A 20488-nucleotide genomic window follows, 5' to 3' on the forward strand; every position below is an offset into this window, starting at 1 on the left:
CGGTAAATGATAGCATGACGCGAAAAATAGATTCAATTCATCTTGATTCGCTCATTTAGCTACGAAAAAAAATCACTTTTCATTGAGCACCCCATTGAGCGCGCTAATTGTCGTCACGTCGTGCGATTTCTGGCCTGTTAATTAAGCATACGCGACACAGCCGTGTTGAGTTGCGTGTATTCCGTAAACAATCGCCCCAAAAATAAAACCCCGATGACAAAACGCCATCATAATGCATCCCGTGAGGATCGTTTATAAACAACATAAAGGTAGGAAAACTGTGTTTGATGAGTTGGACGAACTTATTTTTAGCTAGCCAACGCACTCCCCTCAGTGTGTGTGTGTGTGTTTGTGTGCATTCACAGGTTGTAGAAGAATCACATTTTAATAATTTCCTCCCTCCCAGTGGGTTACGAAAAACGCAACCGAACCACCGGCCTAGGTCCATTCTCGGTGTGAAAGCTATTTTCGGAATGCCACTTCACGCTACCGCCGCCAGGTGATCAACGCCACCCAGTCCCGTGTGATCATTCCATCGTCCGCATGATCGTGGAAAACACAAAGAAGTGCTCTTTTTTCTTGAGAAAATTCGCGCTCTTTTCACACTTCTAGCGCACTCTCTCTGTCAGGAAGTGAAGAGACTCTCACAAGAGTTTTTCTTCTAACGTAAACAAACTGGCTGGATGGGAGAGTTGCTTTCCTCTCACGCAAATAACTCTCTCTCTCTCTCTCTCTCTCTCGCTCTCTTGGAAATTTTACGAGCCGATGGAAAAATTTTCCTTCCATCCAAGGAGTCCAACGTTTCTCACCGCGTAAAATAAAACGCGCGCCGTGTGTTCCAAAAATAGTGAGAGAAGTCCTATAAAACGGAAAACCCGGTGCACGCAGCCCGTCAGTCAGTGCGGCAATACCCGGTGAAAAGTGTGCCATTCGGTGTGGAAATTCCTTTCCCTTTTTTGTTCTCGGTGAACTAGTGAGCTAGAAAGGTGGGTGAAAACCATCTAAAATGGAAGTGAAATAAGTGAAAAATTGTGTGTGTGATAATTTGAATACTTTTGGTTTTCCCGTCTCCAACAAGATGTCCGTCGTGCCGATGCTGTTCCGCGATTGGTGGGAAGATTTCGACACACCGCTCCGTTCGTCACGGCTACTAGATCAGCATTTTGGCACCGGGTTGCGGTTAGTAACGTCAGCCCATCATCAGCGGTCAGTGAAGCAGTGATTGAACCGTTTTCTTTCCGATTTTCCTCTAAACACACAGTGCGGACGATCTTTTCTCGTCCTTCCCGGCCCGGGCACCGCTGTCGTCGCCCTCCCTGCTTCGTGGTGGATATTACCGGCCGTGGCGTAACACTGCCCTCACGCGGCAAGATTCCGGCTCAACGCTCAACCTCGACAAGGATCGGTTCCAGATCATTCTGGACGTGCAGCAGTTTACGCCGGAAGAAATCACCGTCAAAACGAGCGACCGCAGCATAGTGGTGGAGGGAAAGCATGAGGAGAAGCAGGACGAGCATGGTTTCGTGTCGCGTCACTTCACACGCCGCTACATGCTTCCAAGTGAGTCACTCTTTCCCATCTGTCGCAAGCAGTATTTTTAGTTGGGGTTTTATTATTCTATCGCTTCAGGTGGCCACGATCCGAACGATGTTGTGTCGACCCTCTCCTCGGACGGTGTACTTACCGTGACGGCGCCGAAAAAGTCGCTCCCAGCCCCGAACCCGGAACGTAGCGTACCGATCCAGCAGACGGGACAACCGTCGAAGGACAAGCAGGAGGCACAGCCCAGTGTCGAGGGAACGAAGTAAATCCTCATCTGCAAACTCACACACCTATTATCCACACACACACATACATGCGCGCAAGAGTATTAGATTCGATGTATTTGCTAGCAGTAGGCTCTATGGGCGAAGATAACTTCAAGTTTCTACTTCATTCTTACTCACCTACGCTGAACTGATCGTACAATAAAAAAGGGAATATGCTATTTTATTTATGATACGAAGTTGGTGTTGAAGATAGCAAACTTGCGATGACTTTAGAAGATGTAGAGATCTACTCCACGTTTCATCGAGCAGGCGATCGGATTCTTTATATCCCCCAGCTCAAAGCCAGATACTGATGTCAAATATGTCTTGTCGCTTCAAGTTCTCTAAACAGGGTCCTGGTGTGCTCTTCCTCGTGTGGTGGTGAACACATAGTATTCCTGGCTTCAACAGGCGAATCTGCTTCGATTATTTCGCATCCAAAATGGTAAAGCATCGGCAAGGCTTCAAAAGAGCTGCCAACAACAAATAACTCAACTGACAACACTTGATAGAAGATTGGTAGTCTTAGCGGACAAGACATGTACACTTCCCGAGGAGTACAGCTAAGTTCCATTGCCCATCAGAACCCAGGAGTCTCTTCAAGAACCTTCCAACGAATGCTATTACGAGTCCAAAAAACACAATTCTTCTTCACTTTATTTCACCCAAAACAAACAAACTTCTTCGATCTCCGATCTCCGTTCGATAATACTTGGCTAATCACTTTGGTTCAACAGCACCCGGCCGCAAAGCGTGGTCCCTCTCATTTGCCATTACTCTCGCTGGTCACACTCTCCGACGTCGTCCGCACACTTTCCACCGTTCGCTCCTCGATGCGCTGTATCGGTACCGTCCGCTCGTACACCACCTCGGGCGCTGGAGCCAGAACCTTTCTGGGGGCCACAATCGTCAGCACACCGTCGGACGAAAGACTCGAGATGACGTCCTTCGGGTCGTGCTCGTCTGCAAACAAAAAATGGGTTGTTGGAACGGTGCGAAACGGTCAACATGTGGTTTCGATTCGTGTTGTTTCAATGCTCTTCCAAAGTTTGAAGTGTTGTTTCAACATGAAAAACTAAACACTGCCGGTCCGGTTCGCGTCACTCACCCGGCAGTACGTAGCGGCGGACAAAGTGTCGCGAGATGAAGCCATGCTCGTCCTGCTTCTCCTCGTGCTTGCCCTCCACCACGATCGAATTGTTGACCGTTTTAACGGTGATCTCATGCGGTGTGAATTGTTGCACGTCCAGATTGATCTGCAGCCGATCGGTGGACGGGGCGCCATTGATCAGACTGTTGCTAAACTTGCTCACGCCGAGCTCACTCCACGGACGTCGGAAGCTGCCCAGCCGGGACGAGCGCAGATTCGAAGTGTGGAAGCTGGATGCCATCTTCTGGAGGTCCTCGGAACTGTCACAAAACGCACAACGAAAGGTCACAAGAGAAGGCCCAAATCACACACAGAAATTCTTAACAGTTCGATAAAACATACAATATGCCTGTGGCAAACTGTTGATCGAACAAGCGCGACGTTCGCCGAGGATTCTCAAACAGATCGTCATCCCACCAATCGCGGAAGTACATCGGCACAGAGGACATCTCGTCTAGCTCACTCTTTCGGACACTCTCACCCAGGATCACTAGCCACCCTCAAGAAACACTGCCTAAAACGCGTGGAAACAACCGACTGAGCCGGATTTCTTGTTCTGTGCGCGATATTTATATGACATCGGTCACTTAACACCCAGCCTCAGACCTTTTCCTCTGACCCCGTACCCGATCGCTTCTGCCCACCGTTAGGCCATAATCCACCAGATGAGCAGAATACTCGATCGTGTAAGAAGAGAATTTTAATGGTACGCTGCTTTCATCAGTGTAGTAGTGAGATTGTACCGTGAGCAAACAAAGTAAGCATTGAGAAATGGCATTCAAAATTAACCCTTGGTTTGCAGGGATGCTGCTCTCGAAGGGTTAAGACATATTTCTATCGAATAGCCACTGGCTAGTGTGCATAAGTGTGTGAAGAACAATTATGAAGTGTCGTCATGCCGGTTTGTTTACGAAGATCATCGCTCGATCAGCTGCTGCGTGAGTAAGGGAAGGAAAACAGAGAGAGAGAGAGGGAAAAAGAGAGAGCCTCTTCTCTTAATTTCGCTTCTTGCTACATCATCACTCGGTAAATATAAATTAATGATTAAACAAACGATAGCAACACACGTGTGGAGGCGGCCGACACGATCGGCTTAATCGATCGCCACTTTAAATGGTCGCTTGTGTCAATTAGATGGAAAATTAATAAATTGCACTCGTTAAGCGACCGTGCAAGAAGCTGAGAGTAATTTCTAGAAATGTCCGTAGAATGCAGCTTAAAATTTGCGTTTCAATGGACGGACATACTGGATTCGGTGACGATAAGCAGTTGTTTATTTCTGCTCCATTCTGTGTTTGTACAGTGCGCGCGAGACATCATAAGTGCCTCACAACTTGTCCTCCCAAGCGAGTGTGTTCAGTTCTGTGTTTGCCGAACTTATTCTACCGTTTGGCATTGTTGATTTGAAATTTTATTCCCCACCAATCCCGGCACCTACACACTTCCACGAGAAATCATTTGAGGGAGACCGTTTTTTTCCTTTTGGCTTTAGTGAGAAGATGATGCCAAGTATAATGAAATGTAAATAATTTACTCGTTAAATAGGTTTTATGCTGGCAGCTTTCCAATTCATAACTTACATTTGCTTAGATTGCGGATTGCGGAGATTCGATCGTAATATACGTAAACGGGGCAGAGTCTTGTTTTCTTAATCAAGAACATGTGGTGTGTAAACAAACGTTGTCCAGAAATAGGAAGATACTATGTGGATCTGACAGAGTAGTTTGAAGCTCACTGAGCGAGAGCCTGATGATAGACGAGTGTAACTTTGACTAAAAACTGAGGTCAATTTTTGTGGAATTGTTCATCTAATGTGCTCCATCCATTTCTTCAACCCGACCATCTGGAGCTTCGCATCTAAGATCCTTAGTGGTCCAAGAGCCCTTGAATATCAAGACGTCTTGTCGTTCAAAGGAAGAGGTATATCATACGAATTCTACATCTATTTATGGACTTTATTACGTAGCGTTTTTTAAGCAGAACCTAACAATGATTAGATATGTCCTTATATCAGTCAATCTTAGTTACTTAGTCAATATTAACATTATATTCCTAATGAACGTTGAGAAGCAGGGCGAATAATTGAGAGGTCATCTTGCTCTTGGTTCCTTCTATCAATTTGACAGGAATAGGGAGAAATTTGCGCTCCCTACTTGTGATAGAAGTAGGCATTATCTTTCAACAAGACATAACTAATTTAATGGAAGCAATAGCTTAGTACGATTCAACATACATCAGATCAGTCTTCTCCTCCACTTTCTTTCCCCTGTTTCTACCTTTATTGTGGGGTCAACTCGCTCCGCTGAATACCGTTCCAGATTACAAGCTAATCTGGCACCACGCGGAACAATCTAATTCAACTGTTTGTTACAGTCACCGATCGGCACCGATCGTAAACGCACCACGCCCTTTGCAATGCGCACACAGCAACCCCGACCAGCACAACAGCTGACCGCTAGACGCAGATGCTCCCTTGTATGGTAATTATTCGCACTACGCAGCTTGCCTCACCCGCCCTTCTCCCTTATCCCCTCCCAAACCGCCCCCGTTGCCTCAACAACTCCACAAAATAAAACCACGTGTCCGCAAGCTAATCAACCGACCGGTGCGCCAAACCAAAACGCATCCCATCCACCCACACGTTCAACCCGTTGTCCAATGTTAGTTACACGCGCGAAATAACAATACCATACAAAGCGTTACCGCGGAACAGCCGATCGCTTCATGGCCCAGCCCGCCCCTTGTAATTGCGGAAGTGCGAGTTGGCTATTCCTACCTGTTCCCTGGGGACTAGTAATTGCGCCCTTTTTTTCGACGATCGAAAACCCTTCCAATCAAGTCGGATAACCTTGACGTAGCGTTTGGTTACTCCAAATACTCGCGTCGGTGTGTGCGAATGTCAACTTCACGCTTGATTGGATTCCCGGGTAAGGGAAGGAAAGGGTGGCCATTGTTTCCGGTATTGGAGTGTCACGGTGCGGGTGGTAGCATTCCGATGCTTCCCGACTGGGAACAGTAGTGGAGGAAATCCATTGATACACGCATTGGTTTTGATTTATGGTGTAACGTATTGGTCTTTGCTTGCTGAAAAATAATTGTTTAACAGTTCTATTTTCTTGTTTAAATTTTACTAACTCTCTTCAACGGTTTTAGTCGCAATAGTCTCTAAAACCTGGGAGAAAAATCACTTTAGTAGTTAGTGACCTAATTTAATTGTTTTCCGCAAGATGGCGCCACTCACTCGGCAGAGTTAAATGTCAAAACACGAATCCAGTAGCCATGTGCAGACTATCTCAATCTCTCGTAAATTATCTAGGTAAAATAGGATTTATAAGTATAAAACGTGTTCCATAAACAAATTAAGTCCTAATCATTTTCCTAATACGCTCCGATTCGATGCAAACACCCGATCAATCAATACCGATCAAAATCAGGCCCGCTCTAGTGCCAACCAGAACCACCAGCAGGTATTGTGTTCCGAACCTACCCGCACTGCCCGCTGTGTTGGCATTCTTTTTTTAATGTGCCTCCCTCGCTGGACACTTCCCAACATGGTCTATATTCTATACCCATCGCGAATCCGGTGTAACGCTCGCGAAAAAGAGCGCCCAAGCCAACAACATCAACAACAGGCCCACCACCACCCTTTACACGGGGCATCCAACTACCACGCCGCGTTTGTGTCACGACCATAAAGGGGTGGCAGATACTAGCCCCCCGTCGCTGGCCAGGTAGCACGCGAACCTCCCCGCCGCGGGGATGGGTGGCAACGAGGCGGGCGGTGCAAAAATCAAAACAAAATTCAAATCCATCCGCCACGAGCCATAGTCTCGCGGGCGCGCTCGTTGGAAGCGGTTCAACTTTTTATCCCTCGTTAGTCGTTGCACTTCGTCGTCGTCGTCGTCGTCGTCGGCAGCAGTTCAGAGTCAAAGACCCTGCTAGAGAGCGAGAGCGATTCATCCGTTCGCGAGTGTTCGACTTCCGACGCTTTGATTTCGCTGCCAGAAAAGCTGCCAAAAGGCTGTTCGTCTGGCCCGAAGGTCGTGTTTTGGGTGAAAGTGATTACGGCGCGGAACTACCGTAAGGATAGATCAGTGTCGATAGATACGTCTCAGTGTGAAGGTGAACTTCCGAAGTGCACAGCTGAGCCCTGATCCAGCAATCAGTTTTCCATCAAGGTAAGCAATAGTGCGCAGTTGGGAAGCTTACCCGTTGAGAGATTTAATATTGGAAAATCAAGACCGTTTGGAATTTATCCAAATCGCACAGCTGACGCAGAAGAACAGAGCACACGTGTGAATTAAGAGTTGCAGTGAATTAAAAGCAGATGGTTTGGATGATAATCAAAGGAGGAGTCTTCTACTAGTTATCGTCCAAGAAGTCTCAAAGTGTCCTAGTGAATATTTCAAAGTTAAGGTTAGGGTCTTTTAATTGACACTTGCTCTTCAACTCGCTCTCCAGAAGGTCTCAACTTATTCTTACCAATCCACTACGTCCAAGTCCAAGTGCGAGTTCGCGAATTTTCTCGCCTCTGCTGACGTCCTTCGTGGGCCATATTTTTATTAACCCTCAAAAAACGTGTGCGAATCGAAGGGCGACTGTCGCCCAAATAAAACCAACCATCAACAATAGTAGAACCTGGCGTGGGGGGAAAAAGGTCAAACCCATGGACTGGATTCTTCAGAAGCCGCTCTTTTGCCGCTATTTATAATCGGCCTAATCCACCGTGACAGTGTTAAATCGATAAATTGCACTATCAGTTCTCGGGCCGCGCACCAACCGCGGGTTCGGGTTAGTCGCTTCGCATAGTTTATACGCTTACGGTTCTGCTGTGCAAAAATGTTCCCCTCCCCGTAGTTTCACCGACAACAGCTCTGCTTCCCCGCATCTTGTGCCGGTCCTTGCATCTTTTATCATTGCCGCGAATTTTTCCACTCTGATTCCAGGGAAAATTCTTAACGACAGCGCGCATTCTTTGCTCCACTAACCTCGACCTTAAACGATGTCGCTCGTTCCGGTGCAGTACCGTACGTGGTGGGACGATTGGGACCTGCCGCTGTACACGCGCGTCCTCGAGAAGTCGATCACGCAGGAGGTGCTCGGGTCGGACGACTTCTGGCGCGTGCCGCCGCTCGCTCCGGTCCGCTGGTCCAGCCTGTACCGGCCCTGGCGCTACTTCAGCCTGCGGGATGTCGGCGCGAAGGTGGACACGGACCGCGAACGGTTCCAGATCGAGCTCGATGTGCATCAGTTCTTGCCGCACGAGGTCACGGTACGCCGCACGGACAAGTACGTCACGATCGAGGGCAAACACGAGGAGAAGCGGGACGAGCAGGGTTACGTGGCGCGTCAGTTCTCCCGCCGCTATCTGGTACCGAGTAAGTGATGGCTTCGGCGTTGAACTTCCTGGCACGATCGCAATTGTTTTCACCATCGCGCTAGCGAGCACTCCCCCACAGTAGCACTTATCTCACCTCGTTCTCACCTGAGTCGGATCACCTGAGAGGCGGGTATTTCGGGCAACTGGGGATCACCAGGATCACCATGCATGACTCACCACCAATGTCACTGTCTGGCGTCCCCGTTCTCGATTGCACAATCATCCCCTCATGTGCCCTGCCGCAGTCCTGGCATTAGTCACACGCGACACCGTTTGTTGTTGTCGTTCACCGACCGGGTCGTGGTTAATTTCGGGACAAGGGACGTTGGGTGAATTGAGTGATATAGATCACGTCACTAGCATGCAATAGTAGTCCTCATGCACGAGTCATTGCTTTTAGGTAAGTCATGGATTATGTCAACAAAAATCGGATCTAGAATAGAACCGTGCAAACCTTGAAGCTATATTAATCCAAGAATCATGGCGAGCGTATTAATACATATCTCTTAAGTCACACGACGCAAACAAAGGATCGCTTCCAATCAAGATAGTCTCTTTTCAATTCGTTTCACATTTAAATTAAAGGTAAATTATTACCTATCCCTCGATATATGCAATTAGCACGACATCACGCCTGTTTGTATGCTATCCGCATCACACACGTAAAATTAAAAGGACCCTTTTAACTACGTTCTGCCCCTCTTTTTCTCCACACAGTTGGCTATGACGCGAACCTGATCGTCTCGTCGCTCTCGTCCGACGGCATCCTGACCGTTACTGCCCCGAGGATCGGCCTGCCGGCCCCGAAAGTCGAAAAGTATGTCCCGATCTGGCACACCGGTAAACCGGCCATCGAGGATAAGAAGTAAATGCACCCTTTACCCGCACGAACGCACACACAAACCGGGGTCACCTGGGCGGACGGTGGAATATGGACGCTTCCGGAAGCACTTGCCAGTCACCCGTCTCTTCGTACTAGCTATCTCTTTCACTCTATTTCTTTCGGTGTGCTTCCGGCCCAAAAAAAAAGAAAACCAAAAAACTGCCAGCGTCAAAGCGATTTCGTTCCACCAACCGATCCAAACGCCCGTTCGCGAACCCTTTTACACTCTATTATTGTTGATCGTTTTTGTTTCCGTTTTCTTTTTTCTTTCTTCTGTTTTGTTCTTTTTTTTCCTTTTTTCTGTTTGTTTTTCCTTCTTCAATTATCTCTTCAGTTCGCGACGCTGTTTGACGTACTACAAGTAACCGTTCGATCACATTTAATGAGCGATTTGTCTGTTTTTCTTCTTCGATTGCGATGTTGCTTGTGGTTTTCGTAAAGCGAACCTGCACGGAACCTCTAAAACACCTGCCGAATGTATGCTGCACGTTTGTGTTTCAGTTTTCGCGAAGCAAAAGTCTCCCGGTGGAAAGTCTGGTTAAGAGAGGAAGCAGTGCGGTTTGCCTACCTTTAGGCGCTTTGGGAGATAGAACCTTTATTCTATGCGGTTCTATACCTCTTAATCTGATTTTCCACAGATGGAAATTAATTTTAAAAACAGCACTCAAACACACATACTCTCTCACACACACACACACACAAACAGCACACTTTCAAATCGAAGATGCTCGAAAACTGCATCGCTAACCCCGAACTTATTGTTATAAGCCGTACAGCGTACCAACTAAAATGTGATTCATTAGCAAAATGTTACCCGAAATGTTGTTCGTTGTTGTTTGTTTGAACAAGTCTTCAGAGAGTAGTTAAACCGGTTAAACAAAACATATTTAAAATGAAACCAGTTTAATTTAACATCGTAACCTAGTCGTGTGCGTTTGATTTCATTCGATTGTGTAACTCGCACAATGTCCAGATCTAGATCTAGTTTTTGCAAAAAAACTCGAACAACAAATTTGCGAATAACAACGTCCACAGAATGATAACTAATTCCAATAAAAAGTCGAAAAATACAAAACAACGAATCCGTTTGTTTGCTATTCGTTCGATTGATTCCGAAACTTAGGCATACGGCGATATCGAGTCGGTTCGATTCGTAGCAAGATGGATGGGCAGAAGGTGGGTTGGAGGGTCGATTGACAGATTAATGTGAAACAGGTGCGGCAACATCGCGTGCCGTTCGATTGGATCAAGGGCTCTGCCTTGATTCATGTTCCTGTACTCCAAAAGAAAAACCTTCCTCTCTGTCTGTTTTCTGATAGATTCTGGAGCTCGTTTTTCAAGTTGAAGAATATTTGGGCAGCTTTAGAAAGCTGATTGCCTGACACCGACATTTCACATGCTTCCAACGTAAGACAGCTGCTAGTCAGCGGCGGTTACAGCGAAAGCCCTCGGTCATTTACTGCAACGCGTAAACCCACTAAAGACTGTCGGCTACGACAGCTCATCAGCTGACATACTGGTCGAAGGTTCCGCGAATCGTTGCACCACAGCGTACGATGTGTCTTCGTCCGTCCGAAAACACCCAGAGTTCATATTTATTACCGAGGTTATTGCCATGTCTAGTGCCAGGTTGGCACGACTGACTGACTTTCGTTCCCTGCTAGACCCGGCCACACTCGCTGTTTATCCAGCGCCCTACACTTTCTTCCAAACAAACAAACTTTCTTCCTCTAGGGCACAACTTTCCCCGGGTGTATGTGAGCTTCAAACTATTTCTCTCCAGGTCCTGCTAAACGACGCGCTTGGTGGTGGCGTACGGGGCGAAAAAGTTTTCCGCGCTAGACAGCTTGCCTCGACGTCCTTGGGAAATCAATCAAATAAGACTGTTGCAGAGAACAGCAACGGTCGTCTCCAGTTTGCTGCAACTTTCTCTGGCGTTTGACGTTGGGCTGATTTTCTTCTGGCCGGTTGGCCTACATCGGAAATAATACGGATTGTGTCCGGATGTGTCATAAAAATGGAGCAAACGTGTTGTTGGCTAGAGGGACGTTACTTGCTCGCTTCCGGTCGTTATTCGTTGCTCCTGCGGGATTGAGGGACCAATCATGGCGAAAATTGTAATGTCACTCACTGTGTTTGGCAAATTGATCGGTTATTGGTTGTGCATCAGCAGTGAGAAAGTGGTCAATTAGGGGGTAAATTGTAGCTTGAACTAGTTTATTCGTTTATTCGACCAAACTGCTACAGCTCAACTGTCCCATAAAGGGCGTATAAGCACACGATCATCGATATCGATTCAAATACGGTAACGGATTTTGTCCCCCCGTGTTTGTGTGTGGGCACAAAACGTAGCTCATGTGGTTGTTTACCTTAAGCGGTGATGAGATGACTCACCATGAGCTCACACGACCGTTAGACTCTCGAACGTTCTAGCAAATTCTATCTCATTACACATCTTTTAGTGCTGTATCGATCTTTCAAAAAATCTTCCTTTAATACCTTTAAATACACGTATCCACACATTTTCAACATGTTTTGTTTTAGTTTTATTGTAAAAAAAACGAACGATTCAAACATCTCATCACATAGTGAGCTCTCTGCGCATTCGCGAGCTCACCCGGCCTTTCGAGAACGCTCTCGCTCGTTCACGCTGCTCGCGCTCTCATGTATATAAGTCACGGTGAGAGCGTTGTGAGCTCATCAGTTGAATCCAACAAAGCGCGACTTTCAAAACGCCCCAAAGCAAAATCAAAGCGATCAAATCTTGTTCGAAAGGATATTTTCAAAGTGAAGAAAACAAGTGAAAAGTGACAAGTGACCATTCGAACAGTGAAAATGTCGATCATCCCGATTTTCTTCCGCAACTGGTGGGACGACGAGTGGGACCGTCCGCTGTGGAGTTCCCGTCTGTTGGACCAGCACTTTGGCAGTGGTGTGACGGCGGATGATCTCCTGAACGCTCTGGCTTCGGTGACCGATCGTCGTCTTCAGTCACAGTCCCAGCAACAGCTTGCCAGTCGTTACAATCGCCCATGGCACAGCTCCTGTTTGGCCAGCAAGCGAGACAGCGGATCCACGGTGAACGTCACGAACGATAAGTTCCAGATCAACCTGGACGTGCAACAGTTCTCGCCCGAGGAGATCTCGGTGAAGTACGTGGACAATTTCGTTGTGGTGGAAGGCAAGCACGAGGAAAAGCAGGACGAGCAGGGTTACATCTCGAGACACTTTGTCCGACGTTACATGCTTCCCAAGGGCCACAATGAGGCAGATATTGTGTCGTCGCTCTCGTCGGACGGTATCCTTACCATCAGCTGTCCCAGAAAGGAGATCGAGCAGAAAAAGCCAGAGCGCAGCATTCCCATCACACAGACGGGACAACCGGTGAAGCAAGTGACGGAAAAGGCTGCGGAACAAAATGGCCAAGCAGGCAAGAAGGAGGGCGAGACGATGGAGTCTTGAAGGAAAAGCCATTGATACATTTTTAAATTGTGAATAAGCAGCTCGATTTAAGTAGCATTTAATAAATTATTGATGGTTTTTTAAAAAATGGGATTGTGAAATGAAAGTTATTCGATTGATCCGAAATAAATAAAATTTAATTTATACGTCTCTTTCTTAAATTAATTGAATTAGAGAAAAAATATAAAACAGTTCCTGCTATATGTTTTCTTTGCTGTGTTCTGTAAAAATTCACTGATCTGAAACGGAGCGCAAATTATTGATTAGAATTCTGGAATCTTGGAATTGGGAAAGTTGTCTTAAGATCCGGGATTCGGGACATTTGAACTTCATGAGTACCCTGAATTTTTGTTGCGTAGCCCTGCAGCCGGACTAAGTTTGAACTAGTTTAGATAAAAATGTGTTCTGCTCATCAAGACTTTAATCTGCCACTGACTACAGTCTCGAGGGTTCTCTGCCAGCCATTTCTGGCTACCTTGACTAAATAAATTCCCTTAGCTTGATAGTCCATGGTACGCGATGCGATCACCACGAACAAATGAGATATGATCGTCCACTTGGGGTATATCGATGGCTGAGACGATAGCGGAGCCGGTCTTGACACGGCAGGACCGGGGTACAAATCCCATCCAGACCGTTTATTCGTATACAAAATTATCTAGCTCCGGGTAAAATAAAGTCACAGGAAGCCAGAAATGGTAGGCCGAGACTTTTCGAGATTGTAGGGCCAATGAAGAACAAAGATCGGTCACTAAAACATGCTACAAATACAACATTACCCATGGTCCAAAGCAAGTCATCTATCGAAAGGCTAAAAAGTTGTTAGTTTGAAATGTTAAAATGAAACTTATTTCGAATGTATTCACTAGTGTGATCAAATATTTACACAGTTTTCGTTTTTTTACAAAACCATCCATAATTTATTAAATGCTACTTAAATCGAGCTGCTTATTCACAATCTAAAAATGTATCAATGGCATTTCCTTCAAGACTCCATCGTCTCGCCCTCCTTCTTGCCTGCTTGGCCATTTTGTTCCGCAGCCTTTTCCGTCACTTGCTTCACCGGTTGTCCCGTCTGTGTGATGGGAATGCTGCGCTCTGGCTTTTTCTGCTCGATCTCCTTTCTGGGACAGCTGATGGTAAGGATACCGTCCGACGAGAGCGATGACACGATATCGGCCTCATTGTGGCCCTTGGGAAGCATGTAACGCCGGACAAAGTGTCGCGAAATGTAACCCTGCTCGTCCTGTTTTTCCTCGTGCTTGCCTTCCACCACGACGGAATTGTCCACGTACTTCACCGAGATCTCCTCGGGCGAGAACTGTTGCACGTCCAGGTTGATCTGGAACTTGTCGTTGGTGACGCTCACCGTGGATCCGCTGTCTCGCTTGCTGGTCAAACAGGAGCTGTGCCATGGGCGATTGTAACGACTGGCAAGCTGTTGCTGGGACTGTGACTGAAGACGACGATCGGACACCGAAGCCAGAGCGTTCAGGAGATCGTCCGCCGTCACACCACTGCCAAAGTGCTGGTCCAACAGCCGGGAACTCCACAGCGGACGGTCCCACTCGTCGTCCCACCAGTTGCGGAAGAAAATCGGGATGATCGACATTTTCACTGTACGAATGGTTACTTTTCACTTTTCACAAGATTGCTTCACTTGGAAAATATCCTTTCGGACAAGATTTGATCGCTTTGATTTCGCTTTGGAGCGTTTTGTAAGTCGCGCTTTGTTGGATTCAACTGATGAGCTCACAATGCTCTCACCGTGACTTATATACATGAGAACGCGAGCAGCGTGAACGAGCGAGAGCGTTCTCGAAAGGCCGGGTGAGGTCGAAAGAACATTCGTGAGCGTGCTCGAATTTTCACAGGGCGGCTCACATACGGTTTGGCACATTATTATTTTTATAGGATTGTTGAACGTTATAAACTGTTTTGTATCGAAATTATTTACCATATTTAACATTTGTTCAGGATGTTGCTGGTATTTCATCATTTTATATTATATTGAAAACGATCGTTTAGTTCTTTGCTAGTCCCTCTGCCAGTTAAGCATGCAAATAAAATTTTTTAACATTATTTTGGAACGAGTTTTGTTTAAAAATTCTACAAATTGACTGCGTAGAAATAAAAACCTCACTAAATTTAAATTTTAATCAAATTTAAAATTAATTCCATTTTTCGCAATCAAGCTGTCAAAACAGTCCGGAGCGGATCGAAACGCTTCCCGGTTTCGGATTCGATTGGATTTGTAGTTCGCGGGCCCATCACCATTCCTTCCTTCTTTTTCGGTTTTGACGTCGTGCGAAGCTGCCGTGTTTTCCGTACATCTGAAGTGAAATTATTTCACTTTATCCCGCGAATAGCACGTGTTTAACGAGTAATTCGAAGCAAACAAGCTAGTGAAAATGCCGCTCGCCAAGGACTTTTTGCACCCGCTGCCCGCTGAGGAGAAGAGGAAGCACAAGCTGAAGCGTCTGGTGCCCCATCCGAACTCGTACTTCATGGACGTGAAGTGCCCCGGTTGCTACAAGATCACCACCGTCTTCAGCCATGCCCAGAGCGTCGTGGTGTGTGCCGGTTGCTCGACGATCCTGTGCCAGCCGACCGGTGGCAAGGCGCGCCTGACCGAGGGCTGCTCGTTCCGCAGGAAGCCGTACTAAAGAGGGAAATGGGAGGGAGACCCGTAAGGAGGAAACCGTGACGATCGAAAGGCGCCCTTACGCCGTTGGACGAATGCTGTTGGAATGGATTTATCAAAGAGCCTGGCCGATACGCAATCACCACTGATGGAATACGAGTTGTTTCGACATTAAAATCCCGCATCCAAACGTGGGCATTGTATGCGAATCGAGAGGAGTGGAATAAAGGAAGCAATTCGATCGTCCAACCATGTAGCAAGTGTGTTTTGTGCTCGGTTCCGCTATTGTGAGGTTATGTTTCGTGTCGTTGCCATTGCCTGCGTGTTTCTCGACGGTTGCCTGTGTGTGTTTGTGTATTCGAGAGTTCGTTTGACAGATTGGTGTGTTGTTGATTTGGTTTGGAATTGTTGTGCCTTCCCTGCCCGACCGTGGTTGCAAATTCTGGTGCAATGAAAGTTTTCCAGCTGCATGTGCAATATCCTATTCTCTATTTCATAACATTATGACAATACCGATGAGTGGTGTATTGAGTCATCAAATGTGCAACTCATGCGTGGATTGATTGTTTTGATACGGCGAATGCGGCGAGTGCTAGCGATGAGAAGGAATGCGGTACAGTCGATGGTTGCTTAATGTTTCTTGAATAATTGTTTGAAAAAAAAGTGTGAAACACTGTACAATCCGAGCTATTCAACTCTTCTCCGCTTTTTATACCTTTTATCATCTGTTTGTCCTTAAAAACACGAAATGTTCAGCACTCAACCCGATTCCGTTTGGCTCAAATGCAAATTGTCCGAAGAATGTCTGTTGTTTTGCGCTTTCAAATGGAATGTTATGATATTAGTGGTTTTTCTATTTCTTGTTTGTGCAAACAGATTCCGTTTACAGAGGTTTTTAAAAGTTTTCGACATGCTTGTGCTGCAGAATATTCACTATCCGAAATTACTCTGGAGTTTTATTTTGATTACAACGTGCAAACCGTATTTTTTTCTATTGAAAGTCTTACTTTGTTAGCCTGTCCCCCGGAAAAGTAAATGTTATGCCTTAAAATCAAGAGTATACCATTTTGGGTTGCTTAACTTCCCTAACTATTCTGGAAATCGGATTGCCTTTCCAATCATTTAAAAGAATTCAAAGGTAAGTTTGTATCAATTTATGCGTAAAGGTTTGGTTTTCATACTGTTATAAGCTTGTTCTGATAGATCTATATTGATGACGATGAGTTCTTGTGAATCTTTTTAGGATAAACTGCAGTCTGCTTGAGAAAACAGTTACCGCCCGGATACACAACGTCAGAGGAATACAAGGAAAGAAAAAGCAGAACATACTGAAATGGGAGCATATTATGCAACAATCGATAACTACAAATTCCACTAAAAGCAGCATATTCAATGTTTTAATAAATAACATCAGTCTACACATTAAATATGGTCCCATCAACAACAGTACAGTTCACTCCTCTTCGCAGCGCTTTCAATACCAGCCATTAGAGGGCGCTCGTAGTGCATTTTTACGAATATGCTATAAATATCGTCCAACGACCAAGCATAGTATGCCATAATTATTTATGGGAAATTCCTCAAACAGGGGAGATGCACATATATCACATACTTTCAGGCGTTTTCAAATTTGAATTTTTCTCTTCGAATAAAATTCGTTGCTTTCGACAAAAAACTTCCACGATTCGTCAATAACAACAGTTAAAACGAAAACAGAATGTGGATCGTATTGCACAACAATTCGAAATATTATAGACTTTGATTTGTTAAAATGTCCAGTGCACGCAAGTGATGACACATTCAAATCGATTTCGGCTCATGCCGGCCCAAAATTACCATATACCTGTTGAATTCAAACTCGTACTCGAAAGCATTTTATTAGTATGCTTTGTGTGTGTCGTCAGCTGGTCTGCCAATGTCGCACACCGAATCGTTCGGCCTTTATTCCCACCGTCTTGAGCAACTCGTCCAAGCGGTGGTAAGGGTTTGGCAAATGTCTTCGCATTCCACCCCCAGAAAGTCCTCCAAAATATCACGTATTCTGTCTCATTATCTTACGACCTAGTCTGCCGCGAACCAGTCCAAGGATTCTGGCTTACCGAAAAGTCTAGTATATAAAGCTCATCGAAGCCGTTGGAAAGCATCAGTTCACTTGCTAACGCATCCTCAACAGTCCAACCAAGCAACCCCAAACCAAAACCCAAAAACCATCCAAAATGTTCAAGATTGTAAGTGTTGCAAGAAGCCGTCACAGTTCTACAGCATTCTAACAACTTCCTCTTTTGCTCCAACCAGGTGTGCCTGTTCGCCATCGTCGCCGTTGCTTCCGTCTCGGCCAAGGCTGACCCGAAGCCAGGAGTATTTGCCTACTCGGCCGCTCCGGCTGCCGTTGTCGCTGCTCCGGCCGCTTATGTTGCTGAGGGTGCCGCCGTGTACGAGCGCACTTTCCATGGAAATACTGCTCCTCTGGCCTACACCTATGCTGCCCCGTATGCTGCTCAATATGTTGCTGCCTCTCCGTATGTGGCTGGTGCCCCGCTCGCCTACTCTGCCCCTTACGTCGCCGCTGCCCCTGCCCAGGTGCTGCTGAAGTAAACGGAAACGGTCGAGCCTGGACCGGAAACGATTGGTTGAAAATGATGTTTGTTATCGCATACAAAAAGTGAAGCTATAAATACTCCCTTGTTGACTGAATGAATTCATCCATCTGCTTTACCTAAATACGATTGTTTTATTATTGAGTTGCCTAACTAGATGACAAATGATTGGGAGAGTTCGATCTTATTGAGAGCTAGTTGCATAGAAAGCAAGAAGGATTTTAAATGATTTTGCCCTTCCATTTAATTCGAAATCAATTTAAGTCTAATTCTTTCAGTTGAATTTTAGAAAAATTTAACCTCATATTGAAAAGTAAATATACATCATAAACAAATTTTATCCTATAAGCTAAAATTTAAGAAATTTTCCTCAAAATGATTTAAAAAACTAAAATTACAAAATGAAATTGATGTAAATGTCATTTAATTTCCATTAAATTATTATCAATATTGATTAACTACTGTTAACTTTATGTGCCGATTCAACAAGCAGTCGTAAACTTCTTCTTCTTCTTTCTTGGTCTACTCCTATGGAGCACGTCTAAGAGACAAGGCCTGGTGTTCAATCCGTTTCCAGGAGACTCGGTCCCTTCCTCAGGTCTGACTCCAATCGGTCCAGCCTACGAGCCCGCTGCGCTCCTCTACACCTCGTGCGTAGTTTAGTCGTAAACTAAAGCATTTAAATATTATATAAAATGTTCAGTAAAAGGTGTTTTAAATTTTTTGAAACTTAAAACTGTTGAGCTTCTCGGTTTGACGCGACGAGTGCCTATCAGGCAACACGGAATGAGTGCCAGTCGGGCTACACTTTGTACAACACACACACACACTCTAACTTTGAATAAAGATTCATTCCTGCATCAAGCGTACAAGCGTCTACACGTCTTTTCCTTTGGGTGCAACAGTCCACTCGCTTTTTCCGCTTTGTTTCTCTTCTAGTTCAACAGGTTATGGGCCCAGCTCAGTGTGGCCAGTTCAATTGAAAAGTGCGCGACGCGGTTCGGAATCACAGTGATTTTTTCGGCGTGAAAAAATTAGGACATTTCCGGAAGGTACGCGGTGCGGTTAAGGAATCGTGTGTTTTTCGTGGTGAAAGAAAAAATCCAACCGGGAACGGTTCGGCACGAGCAAAAATGGATTTTTCGAAAGTGGGTGTCATCCGGCTGAACAACCGAAACTATCGGTCGTGGGCTTTCAAAGTGCAGATGTTGATGATGCGGGAGGGTACGTGGACGTACGTTGACCCGGGTGTCGCGCCGACACCGGTAACTCCGGAGTGGACGGAGGGTGATTCGAAGGCGCGGGCGACCATTGCTTTGTTGGTTGAGGATAACCAACACAATCTCATCATGACAAAGAACACAGCGAAAGAGACATGGGATGCGCTCAAGGCACACCACCACAAAGCCACTCTTACCGGGAAAGTTTCGTTGCTGAAAGAGATTTGCAATGCAAACTATCATGAAGGTGAGAATATGGAAGATTTTTTATACGGCATGGAAGATCTCTACTCTCGGCTGGAGAATTCGGGTGAAAAACTCTCGGCGAACATGCAGGTGGCCATGATTTTGCGGAGCCTTCCAAAAGCATTTGACGCTCTTACTACCGCTTTGGAAAGTCGTTCCGATAAAGAGCTAACGATGGAACTTGTGCGGGCAAAGCTGATCGACGAAAGTGAGAAGCTGTACGGCGGAAAGGTGCAGGAGGAGCGAGTGCTGAAGGCGAAAAGTGAAGCAAAACCAGGCGCGTGTTTCTTTTGTGGTCAATCTGGCCATAAGAAACGGGACTGCAAAGAGTTCCTGAATCGGAAGAGCAGCGGGGAAGGCGAAAAGAAGAAAAAGAATAAGCCGAATAAAAAAGAACTAGTGAAAATAGTGCGCGAAAACGACACAAGTTCGTTTACGTTCATGGTTCGTCAGCCTGAAATTCGCGGTAACGATCGGTCGTGGCTAATCGACTCGGGTGCTAGTTCGCACATGTGTAGCGACAAAAGCGCGTTCACGGTAATGGAACAAAGCTTGCGTTCAAATGTTACCGTCGCAGATGGCAGCGAAAATCGCGTCGAAGGTGTTGGCGATTGCCTGATCAAGTGTGCGGTTGAAAACGGCGAAATAATTGAAATCACGCTACGGGGTGTGTTGTATGTCCCTACGCTGGAGGGAAACATGATTTCAATCGGTAAACTCGCGGAAAAAGGTGTGCGTGCAGTTTTTGACAACACCGGGTGCAAACTCGTTTACGGAAATACGATCGTCGCGGTCGCGGATAAAGTGAGCGATATGTATTGGTTGCGAATTGCACAGGATCGAGTGATGAAATCAGTCGTAAAAGAGCACACGAAAAATTGCCAACACACTTGGCATCGTCGTCTTGGGCACAGGGATCCAGCTGTCATCGGTGAAATGAAGCGGTACGACTTGGTGTCGGGTCTAAAAGTGGTCGACTGCGGTATCCGCTGGACCTGCGAATGCTGCATCGAATGCAAAATGGCACGCTCGCCATTTCCACCAGTTGCAGAAAAAACCTCGACAGAAGTGCTGGATATAATCCACAGTGATGTGTGC

General features: G+C 46.0%; 6 protein-coding genes across 7 annotated transcripts; 4 read left to right on the forward strand and 2 right to left on the reverse strand.

Annotated features, from left to right (window-relative positions):
- Positions 1-837: 837 nt before the first annotated feature.
- On the forward strand, positions 838-12769 carry LOC118514282. The gene is made up of 7 exons (XM_036061024.1): positions 838-986; positions 1079-1179; positions 1262-1560; positions 1630-1805; positions 7982-8336; positions 9056-9178; positions 12037-12769. Exons 2-7 carry the CDS (start codon positions 1079-1081, stop codon positions 12681-12683), a joined length of 1701 nt encoding a protein of 566 aa, XP_035916917.1. The 5' UTR covers positions 838-986; the 3' UTR covers positions 12684-12769.
- Positions 2432-3507, reverse strand: LOC118510279 (protein lethal(2)essential for life-like). Its single transcript, XM_036051895.1, has 3 exons — positions 3301-3507; positions 2917-3218; positions 2432-2771 (listed from the first exon to the last, which is right to left on the reverse strand). The coding sequence occupies exons 1-3, from the start codon at positions 3405-3407 to the stop codon at positions 2572-2574; spliced, it is 609 nt and encodes a 202-aa protein (XP_035907788.1). The 5' UTR covers positions 3408-3507; the 3' UTR covers positions 2432-2571.
- Positions 6700-10303, forward strand: LOC118510280 (protein lethal(2)essential for life-like). Of its 2 annotated transcripts, none has more exons than XM_036051896.1 (4): positions 6700-7136; positions 7905-8336; positions 9056-9203; positions 9556-10303. In XM_036051896.1, exons 2-4 carry the CDS (start codon positions 7961-7963, stop codon positions 9584-9586), a joined length of 555 nt encoding a protein of 184 aa, XP_035907789.1. In that variant the 5' UTR covers positions 6700-7136; positions 7905-7960; the 3' UTR covers positions 9587-10303. The 2 variants fall into 2 exon arrangements, with proteins under 2 accessions (XP_035907789.1, XP_035907790.1); XM_036051897.1 differs by having other exon boundaries at positions 6778-7136; positions 9056-9155.
- An 803-nt stretch (positions 12770-13572) lies between the features above and the next one.
- LOC118510278 (protein lethal(2)essential for life-like) lies at positions 13573-14438 on the reverse strand. The gene has a single exon (XM_036051893.1). It carries the CDS (start codon positions 14293-14295, stop codon positions 13669-13671), a length of 627 nt encoding a protein of 208 aa, XP_035907786.1. The 5' UTR covers positions 14296-14438; the 3' UTR covers positions 13573-13668.
- A 526-nt stretch (positions 14439-14964) lies between these two features.
- Positions 14965-15583, forward strand: LOC118510287 (40S ribosomal protein S27). Its single transcript, XM_036051903.1, has one exon. The coding sequence runs from the start codon at positions 15095-15097 to the stop codon at positions 15347-15349; it is 255 nt and encodes an 84-aa protein (XP_035907796.1). The 5' UTR covers positions 14965-15094; the 3' UTR covers positions 15350-15583.
- Positions 15584-17445: 1862 nt separating this feature from the next.
- On the forward strand, positions 17446-18048 carry LOC118510286 (cuticle protein 12.5-like). Its single transcript, XM_036051902.1, has 2 exons — positions 17446-17555; positions 17623-18048. Exons 1-2 carry the CDS (start codon positions 17544-17546, stop codon positions 17920-17922), a joined length of 312 nt encoding a protein of 103 aa, XP_035907795.1. The 5' UTR covers positions 17446-17543; the 3' UTR covers positions 17923-18048.
- The last annotated feature ends 2440 nt before the right edge of the window (positions 18049-20488 follow it).

This window comes from Anopheles stephensi, chromosome 3, assembly GCF_013141755.1.
Source record: "Anopheles stephensi strain Indian chromosome 3, UCI_ANSTEP_V1.0, whole genome shotgun sequence".
NCBI lineage: Eukaryota > Metazoa > Arthropoda > Insecta > Diptera > Culicidae > Anopheles > Anopheles stephensi.